This window comes from Saccostrea cucullata, unplaced genomic scaffold (assembly GCF_032062105.1).
Source record: "Saccostrea cucullata isolate Sc308-1 unplaced genomic scaffold, CSIRO_AGI_Scuc_v1 ctg15279, whole genome shotgun sequence".
Classification (NCBI taxonomy): Eukaryota; Metazoa; Mollusca; class Bivalvia; order Ostreida; family Ostreidae; genus Saccostrea; species Saccostrea cuccullata.
In genome coordinates, this window is record NW_026918531.1 from 326 (window position 1) to 10,095 (window position 9,770).

The 9,770-nt window shown below is 32.9% G+C and overlaps 2 protein-coding genes across 2 annotated transcripts; one reads left to right on the forward strand and one right to left on the reverse strand.

Annotated features, from left to right (window-relative positions):
* The first annotated feature begins 901 nt into the window (after positions 1 to 901).
* LOC134267522 (uncharacterized) lies at positions 902 to 2,745 on the forward strand. Its single transcript, XM_062749719.1, has 3 exons — positions 902 to 1,190; positions 1,278 to 1,457; positions 2,070 to 2,745. Exons 1-3 carry the CDS (start codon positions 917 to 919, stop codon positions 2,540 to 2,542), a joined length of 927 nt encoding a protein of 308 aa, XP_062605703.1. The 5' UTR covers positions 902 to 916; the 3' UTR covers positions 2,543 to 2,745.
* A 1,146-nt stretch (positions 2,746 to 3,891) lies between these two features.
* Positions 3,892 to 9,290, reverse strand: LOC134267532 (uncharacterized). The gene is made up of 2 exons (XM_062749730.1): positions 8,483 to 9,290; positions 3,892 to 4,838 (listed from the first exon to the last, which is right to left on the reverse strand). Exons 1-2 carry the CDS (start codon positions 9,270 to 9,272, stop codon positions 4,774 to 4,776), a joined length of 855 nt encoding a protein of 284 aa, XP_062605714.1. The 5' UTR covers positions 9,273 to 9,290; the 3' UTR covers positions 3,892 to 4,773.
* Positions 9,291 to 9,770: the final 480 nt, after the last annotated feature.

The following is a 9,770-nucleotide window of genomic DNA, read 5'->3' on the forward strand; positions in this document are numbered from 1 at the left end:
CAGATTTACAGACAGACAAACCGAAAGACGGAGTTATTACTATAGAACACCAACAGATTCGTCTACGGTGGTATTTATAAGTATTAATTCCTATAAAAGCAATGGAAATGAATTTGAATGGTTTTTCCAGCAATCCATTTAATAACGTATTCTTCCCAAAAGAAGTAGTAAAATTAAGAAATGAAGTACTTACATGTAAACAGTCATGCTTTGCTGTTTATTAAAGTTTGCACTATATATATCGATGTGTTTCTTTATACCAATAACTATATATAGCAGATACTGTATTCATACTATTAAAGTTTCAAAAGATGATCAATTTAAAGAAGGAAGATGAACGCAACAAGATTTTGAAAATCCAAAAACATCAACGAAAATCAAAAACTTATGAAAATGTCTTTGGAATTTCAAAATAATAAAAAACACCACAGTTTGTTTGCGGATGTTCCACAATGTGTGTTAAATTAAAAAAAACGCCCTAATTTGATAAGTGAGAAATTGATACCTGTTAATCTTTCATTCATGTAAACGATTACCTTCAAATTTTACGTTTGTAGTATTATTTCATTGATTTATTATTCTTGGTTGTACAACTAATTTCCAAGCGAAATTAAATCTCTAGGCTCTTTTTTGACTTTTTCCCCAGTGATTCGTTAATATCCACCATAGAGGGACACTGCATGTAACATAATTTGCCCCGTTTTGTTTACACCAAGGCACCGTTGTGATAAAATATTTAATGTTTGTCAAAATTGTCTCCTTTTGAATTCGCCCATTTTTCAGAATCGGAGAGAAAAATAACGGGCGATTAAAGTAGTCTGTATACAGCAGCTTTTTCATTTGTAAAATATAATGCGAGAATATGAATAGTTGACTGTTGAGATCTTGAAAATGTTTCTATAAAGAGCATTTGTAAATGTTTTACTCGTTACTTTCAGTTGTTAGAGTTCGACAGTATGGGAATAACGTAGCCTTAACTATTGATGATATTGACAGAAGGTTTGATAAAATCACGTGGGAAAGAAACGGAGAGAAAATAGGAACCAACAACCAGAAATTTCACATCATCGTGGATCTGCCAAACGTTGTCTCATTGGTAATTCATGATGTCACAATCAATGACAGCGCCACCTATCAGTGCATATTGAAGTCTGGAAGTAAGATGGAGAGAAGTGAACTTACTGTACTCGGTGCGTACAATATCAAAGCTTGTAGTGATATTAATGTAATGACGTCATATACATGTTTACTTATTATTCATTTTCCCTTCCTTTTAGAATTTTGTCCAATCAAATTAGTTGGACCTGCATTCCACGTAAGGACAGAACTAACAAGAGCACAAATTCGATCACGGTTGACACATCAACCTATCCTTTCAACGAATTGGCGAAGTCGGAACTACGTCAAGTATGACGTCATTATTAGCAGAGTTAAAACAACAAAAAATATCAATAAAGGTATGTTGTTCTTCCATCCTTACTTATCACAGCAATTGAGGTATAATACATGTTTATTAAAAACCACTAAGACGTTTTTAGTCTAGACTTGATTGTTAACTTCCTTATACATGTGTCATAAAAATCCTGATATGTCTCATAAATGTGCTCCTCGTAAAACAAACACTGATTAATAAAATATTTTTACACTTTTTAAAATAAATTAATTTAAGAACCCTCTCTACACTGCACACTAAAAAGTTCTGATTCTAAGGTATTTTTCTGCAGTTAGAGTGATCTGCCCCTAGATCTAAATTCTAAAAAATAGAAATTTACAATATATCACTCAATTTGTAATTAATTCAAGTATTCTTAACATTTTAAAAGGCCAAGATAAATTAACTGAACGTGTTATTTACATGTATGTTCTCTACTGAAGTAAATAACAGTGATTTCTTTTCACTGATACTGTGTTGTCTTTGAACATTTTTCCTGCGGGTAAATGCCACGCACCATACAGTGAAAATTAGATAAATAAGCTCAATATTAACTCTGTTTTTAAGGATTATTTGATATTTTTTAAATAATAATGATATGATTTATACCTAGTACTTTCTTTTTATATATCTTTAGATCCTTTCTGTCAGACCACAGAAACAGCCATCACAAGAACTCTACACTACGGCGTCCTCTTAAGTAAAAACTCCAGGCTTCGCTGGAAGGCACTTAAAGGTATGTCCGTAATCAACGATATTTATCAGCGATTCCATAACACGACAATACAGACAAGGACGCCCCAGGGATTCAGGAAAAAGTGCAAGGCATTATCAACTCTCAAGTGTTCCGAACGTCACGTGACCTTTGCCTCTGATGACGTAGAGTTCGCGACTCTTTGGACATTCTTACAACATGGTAGCATTACAAGCAAGATGGAGGCGTTGTTTGAGAGTCGATATTTAATGATTCTGAGGAGATATTTCAGGAGCGACAGGTACACCCCGGAGGAGAACGAGAAGTGTGTCTGTTTACCGAGGATTTATCGTGAAACACTGAAATCTAAAGCTGTAGAATTCAGAACATGTCACAATAAACCACGACTTGGCTGAAAAGGATCACTGATCAAAAACACGAAATACCTTTAGAAATTAAGGGACACTCTTGTCAAAGATATTTCAGTACATTCCTCTTTTTTGTTTTTAATGATCACATATGACTATCCATTTAAGCCTTTTATTTATCTTTAAATCATTGTTTATAATTTGATTTAAAACAGTTATTGTAACAATAAAGAAGTAAAGAGAATGAACAATGGCACAGTCTATATGTAATAAGACCAAAAAATACATATAATATTAATTATTTTAAAGTGATATATTGGATGATCACTGTACCTTTTGTAAACAGGATATAGAAACAATACAACATATATTTTTGAATTGTACAAACATTTCTCCATTATGGAGTAATTTTAGCGTGCACATATTTACAAACACTTCTAAAAGAGTTGGATTTATGGTGAAATGCCATTTTCTTAACATAATAGGGTGAAAAAATGCATTATTTTATATACAAAGCAACATATTTTTCTTGTTTAAAGCAGAACAAAATACTTATGATTACTGGGCTGCAACATCATTTAACTCTTAAGTACAAAGTAGAAAAATGCATATCAATTCACAAATTTACAATGAACAATTTTGAAAATCTATGGTCACCATGCATTAATATTTTTTAGTTACAAACATTAATTAAAACACAAATTTACATATTTCTTGAAATACTGTTTATTTAATATTTCATGCTTGTTTAAAATCAGAGGGGAAGTGTGAATGTGTGTGTGAATGTGACTAAAAATCTTATTATATAACTTGACATGTCACTTTTTGAAATTTGAAAAAAAAAAATAGAACACAAGGGGTGTGACCAAACGACAGTTTATTCTCACTTCTCCATGGCTCCCGATCACACCTGATTTCATATATTTGGTAGGGTTCTACAGTTAATGTAAATCAATCTTTTGAGAGATAACTCAAAGTAAACAATAATATTTTTAAACATTTATTTTAATATTATCATTGGAGCAGTATATAATACAATTCACAATTAAATATGACATTTGTTGTTGTTATGTTCAATATTAAATGCTGTCGTTTTTTTCATTTTTGTTTTTTTTTGAAATTCACACTTATACAACCAAATAACTTTTACTGATATCTCATCCTGCAAAACATGTATTTCACCATCAAGGAAAAAATAAAACAGATAAATAAGGAGTTGACGCAGTCTTCATTACACCGATTCTCTGCCAATTTAGGTACTGTTAACGTGTTAGGTTTTTTTGTTTATTAAAATTGTGTTTAAGTGTTTTATTCGACAAAGTATTGAATAAAATTAATGTATCTATGATTTCACAAGCAAATCAGACGAACGGTCCATAAGAGTTTTTAAAAAAAAGAAATTTCAAAGTACGAGTTTCAAGGGTTCGCCAGAATCTAGAGGACAAAAACCTGGCAGAAACATTAGCTTTCTGTAGTTGACAAGGACGTGAGAACGTCTACGGTTAAGCCGATTCAAGCAAATTTACGATGTGTAAAACAAAAAACTATGTCTTCCACTTGAATTTATTTACAAGCGTTGAAATCAATAATAAAAATTATTGCTTGAAAAACCATTTACAGTGTATGGAGATTTGATTGAATACATGTAAATTGCTCTTTTGTATTTCGCTTTCATTATAAGAGTCTAATTGCCAGAGTTGACAAAGTTGGCTAAGCACAGCGTGATAATAATGCAGGTTAGAATGTTGAGACCGTTAGTTACATGTATAAAAGTATATGCCTACCTGTTTAGATCCATTGGTTTTTTAAACTTTGTGTTTTCATATGTTTTCATTAAAATTTACAAAATCAAATTAAACATTTATTTTGATATACGGTTTTAATAAGGGATAGCCGAAAAAAAATAAGCGGTAACGTTGTACAATAGCCAATATCTGTTGTGATGCTGAAACATATTTGTATATACCGACTATGATGTGAAGTTTGACGAATGAAAATTTCGACGAAAAAAGAAAAAAAATGTCAATAAAGTTCAAATTAGCACTTTGTCAAAATGTACAGTCTCACTGAACCTAACAACAAGTAACTAAATCTATCTGATCACCTCATAAGTTTTCAAATATTGAATTTATAAACTTGAAAACTGTTAAAAAGTCATGTAGAACATTTATTTTCACACAATATTTGTTTATAATATATTGAGATGTTAAAAAGATATTTGTCTTCATAAGCTCTCTGCTTACAGATAAGACTGATACAAATCTTGTGAGTTTTTGCTTTTATTGTCTTTTATGAAATTGTTTAGGTCCTCGTTCCGATGACCTTTTAGATCCAGATGTAGTTACTGAAAATTAAAATACTGATGTTATAATATTCATTTGACCTTTCTGTGTAAACATTTACATTTTCAACAGAATATCAGTAAACAAACGCCCAATTGATAGTCAACTTTTAGTTAAAATAAACGTCTGTTATTTGAAAGCCACAGTCCAGCACCAGCAAGCAACAGATCAATATCAGTGAAAATTTAAAATCAAAAGTTAAAACACTCTAAATAAGTTGAATACTTTATAAAGTGTAACCAATGTTATGAAATTGTATTTATCCAAAATCATTTGATTTTCGCTAGCGAAAACAATATGTTTTTTGTTCTATCAAGAATAGATTTTTTTATCATTCCATATTTACTATTTCCACATGCAAAGTCAAACATAAAGCCTGCCATTAAAACAGATCATAGTGTCATATCTCTCACACTTCAAAGTGAAGCCCATCATAATAGATTGGTTTTGGAAATTTAATACATTCTTATTAGGAGATGATAAATTCTTTTAGGAAAGCAAAGGAGCTTATCAATTGTTTGAAATCAATTAAAACGAGACACAATTAAATGTTAAATAAAAAGGCTTTTTGTTAGATATTCAAAGTTCAAAAGCAAGGAAAAGTAGACAAGAAGAAGAAACATTAAAAAGATTCGATAAACAAAATAAATACTGTCAGCTGATCCATCTGAAGATTGATTGATTGATTGATTTAATGTTGTTTAACGTCCCATTCTAGAATTTTTCACTCGTGTAGAGAGGTCATCACATAGCGTTGAAGGGCTTCAAATTTGAACCTTTACTTGGCACTCAGGGCAATTGAGCACAGTTTGATTCTTCGAATTTTAAATTTGTAATATCATAAAAAGCCTTTTTTCAGCGAAATATGTACTGAAAAAAAATGAAGACAGTTACACGTCTGATAATCAAGAGTGCTTATGTATCTTTTACCTTTTTTACAGTTTCTTTCAAAATACAGTACCCACCGGACACAACCTAACACTAGAGCAAACCCGGGGCAGACCCCGGGTTCGCTTCCCGGGTTTGCTCGGGGTCCGCTTTGGCTTTCAGAAATTTTGGGTCCGCTCCAGGTGCGCTTTAGGTGCGCTCCGGGTTCGCTCGGGGTAGCTCTGGGTCCGCTAGAGCGAAACCGGCGTTCACTTCCTGGTACCGCTTTACGCACCAATGCATGAAGCGGACCCCGCTTTAATCTCACCGCCAGTAAGCCCCGCCCCTTGTATATTCTAATACAATTATGGTATTGTGGATCGATCATTGTTGTTTATGCGACGATGCTGACTTGTACACTGACATGTAAACAGTGATATAATGGAGAACATTGATAAATTTTATAAATTTCAACTGTACATTCGACGTAGATTTACCTGTACATGAATAATTGATTTCCTTGATTTTTCGAACCCGAGAAATTCAAACTAATTTAACAGCGGGTTATAAGACATTTATTTTTCTTAGATTATAACAAGAAAACAAAAAAGAAGAGGAAGAAAAGAGTGTTGAATTGATTTTCAGTGTATCGATTGGTGTACAAGAGGAACTGACGAAAGAAATTTAAACTAAATACCTTTTATATTCATGCTTTATATAGTTTAAAAATACATTAATTTTTGTTATTCCGTACGTTTTGCTAAATCTTAGTTTAAATGTTTGCTTAACACGTGAATTGTGATATCGCATCTTTTAATTACATGTAAACTTTTGTACATCTGCTATTCATATTTAGATTTCATTTAAAGTAGTTACACATTAAAAGTTCCTTATAAATATTTACCGGACATTTTCTAAAAAAATATTACACTGTATGTCAAATCTTTTTCACGGTCAGAATTTTGGAGCGAGTTTGATTTTTATCAGAATAAAGAAAAAGGCAAATAGTAATTGTTCTCCCAACCCGATAAGATTATATTACTATATGCCCCCTATTTCAAACACATACTGTCTAAAAAAAATCTAATTATTTAATTGATTTATTTATGATTTCTAAATTTACGTGTTACATTAAATTATTCAAAATTTACATCAAAATTATTGATCTTCTTAATCTTCTTGGGCTTGAAAAAAAATGCGTGTATATGAAATTCTTCATTCTGGATGCACAGATTGAAGTCATTCCGCCCTTATGGATTAACAAACGGAATGACTTCACCAGAATGAACGTGAATTAGACCAAAATCCTGATGATACTTAACAAGATTATTCTTTCAATTTAGTGTAACTCTACAGTTAGTATGGGTTACCAACTCTCGATCAATCCACATAACTATGTATCGCTTACGCCTTTATTAATTTTTTTCTTAATAATTAGCCCTAAAACATTTCAAAATTTATAATAGATCATAATTCATATGTTAAAATATCCCTTCTATATTATGTTTCTCTGATTATTCTTTGTCAAATATAGTTACGCCATTTTGAGAGAATGAAACAATGTACGATTTACTAAATGTCGTGATCACCTGAGTAAACCTATGTAACTATGTATAACTATGTAAATATAAAGTGTTAAGTAGTTTAGTAGTAGCTAGTTGTTTTTGGTTTCCCTTTGTTCTTATGCCTTTTTAACTTTTTTCTTTGTCCCGAGGAAGGGACAGAGCGTCCCGAAAACTGTTGGTCATTTTTAATGCTTTATATACAGTCATCTTCCTGTACATGTATATAAAAAAATAGCTGCAGCAGGCCTAGGCTTATAGAAAACAGTTTGAGTACAGTATTCGGAGGACGACTTATAGAAATTTAAGTAAAAGTCAGGCTTTATTATTAAAATCAAGTCTATGAGAGATTACAGTTATGATCTCTCTCTCTCTCTCTCTCTCTCTCTCTCTCTCTCTCTCTCTCTCTCTCTCTCTCTTTCTTCCATCTTGGTGTTTCCTGTATCTATTTATATTTAAATATTGGGCACGTTAATATTCCTGAATTGTTAGTATCTTGAGATGATGAAATTGTACAATAATTCAAAGACCAACTATATTTCTTTTCTCCTCTTTTTATCAGTAAGAATTGTAATATCAATTAATTTCCATTTTTATGCATTGACTGATGTATTTACCCAATTTATTTACCAAATGGACTTTAAATACTGGAATAAAAAACTAAAGACAATAAAAAAAGTAAATATTCATGTATAATTCTACGTGGAAAATTAAAGAATAATTAATTAATTGCCCTAATAAAAAAGAAAACAATTATATAAATATAAAATACAACCCGGATAATTCAAGAAAAATAAATATGAAATAATATTTTAATTATCATAATAGAATTACACAGCACATTCACAGGACTTGCTTGTTTGTACAGTGTTTGGATTCATATCGAATTAAATCAACACGTTCGATCTTATATCCCAATCGACAGATCAATATGCTATTTTACTTGGTTGATGCGCTGATTGGTTATTCGCTAATCCTGATTGACAGCGCTGTAAAGAAATACCGAACCCGCGTTCACTCTCCGGTTTGGAGTTCGCTCTCTGGGTCCGCTCCGGGTTCGCTCGAGGTCCGCTACAGGTTCGCTTTGGGTCCGCTCCGGGTTCGCTCTGGGTCAGCCCTAGCGGACCCCGAGCTAACCCGGAGCGGACCCAGAGAGCGAACCCGGGGTCCGTTCCGGGTTCGCTCTCTGTCAGGTTGTGTCCGGTCGGTACTGTAACCTGGCAAGTAGTCCTGTCTTTCTTTGTGCCTGTAGACACAAACTCTGTTGTTCGTCCATGATCCCACCCAGAGAAGATGAGTTTTGTCGTCATAACTCAGGCTCCATGGTGTGTTGATCCCTTCTAACTGCTGAGTCTGTATCAGTGACAAAAATTGGCCATTCTGATCAATTATGTGTACTGCGTCGGTAAGAGCATCACACACAAGGATGTTTGGCATTGCGTCTGTACAAATTCCTTGTGGTGATATTCCTGATGATGAAGGGCGTCCTCTGTAGGAGAAGCGACATCTCCCTTCACGATCTGTCACCACTACAGCATAGGGCCAGTCAGACACAACAACATCTCCGTTGTGGTTCTCTGTGATGTAGTTAGGAAATCCAGACATTGCCAGACTTTTGTTGTCGTGTTGTATGGTATATATGTGTTGTCTTTCGTAACTATAACGGCTGACCTTACATGTTTGCCGAAAACCCCGCATACCAACCAGAAGGTCTCCATTGAAATGGGAGCAGAAAACACAGAGTGGTATCCAGTTTTCTGTTTTTTTAATCAGTGTAGACTTTGATTCTTTTGATAGTTTGATTATGTTAAAATCAATGTCTATATAAATAAGATCACCTGTAATGTCCACTGTGTGCCCTCCATAATAACTACCTATATCTGTTATATGATATAGTTCATCCCCTTCTGTGTTTGTAAGAATGATATTTTTCTCATCACTGATCCAGAATCGGTTTGATGATTCGCGGGAAATGTGTCTAATATTATCAACACTTGTCACTATCATAAATGTATGCAATACTGGTGTAAACATCAGCTTCAACACAGAATCAATCCCTTTTTTTCTTTTTGCTGTTTTTATATGGATTTCACACAATGATTTAATCACATCTTTCCTGTTTATTTCCTCAATCAGAGGGACTATAATATATTGTGTAAGAAAAGGACTCTCTTTCATCTTTGGGACCGTGATTTTCTTAAGAAATGAGAGAAATTTTATAGGTTTGTTTACTGACTGTTCAAATCTGTATACATAGTTTTCTGTTCTAGATACGTGTCTGTTCAATTTACAAATTTGTTGTTCATAAATTTGTGATGTTTGAATCATTAAACTTTTCAGCCTGCTTTTCACATAACTATCAATGAGATTCTTTAGTCTACGGGCTTTCACGGACATATCTGATTGAAAGCTACAGGTGTGACAAAATTTCAAATCAGTTTTTATTTTTGACAGAAGAAAACAGCTATTGTAGATAGTGTCACTTCTCGTTTTGCGGATGATTCC

Bases quoted from the DNA above. Each gene is read 5' to 3' on its own strand.
- LOC134267522 (XM_062749719.1), top strand. From the start codon at position 917: ATGTTTTACTCGTTACTTTCAGTTGTTAGAGTTCGACAGTATGGGAAT. The intron at 1,191-1,277 runs GTGCGTACAATA...CCTTCCTTTTAG, and splicing joins AAGTGAACTTACTGTACTCG to AATTTTGTCCAATCAAATTA. The intron at 1,458-2,069 runs GTATGTTGTTCT...ATATATCTTTAG, and splicing joins AACAAAAAATATCAATAAAG to ATCCTTTCTGTCAGACCACA.
- LOC134267532 (XM_062749730.1), bottom strand. From the start codon at position 9,272: ATGATAGTGACAAGTGTTGATAATATTAGACACATTTCCCGCGAATCA. The intron at 4,839-8,482 runs GTTACAGTACCG...TTTAATTTTCAG, and splicing joins AAGACAGGACTACTTGCCAG to TAACTACATCTGGATCTAAA.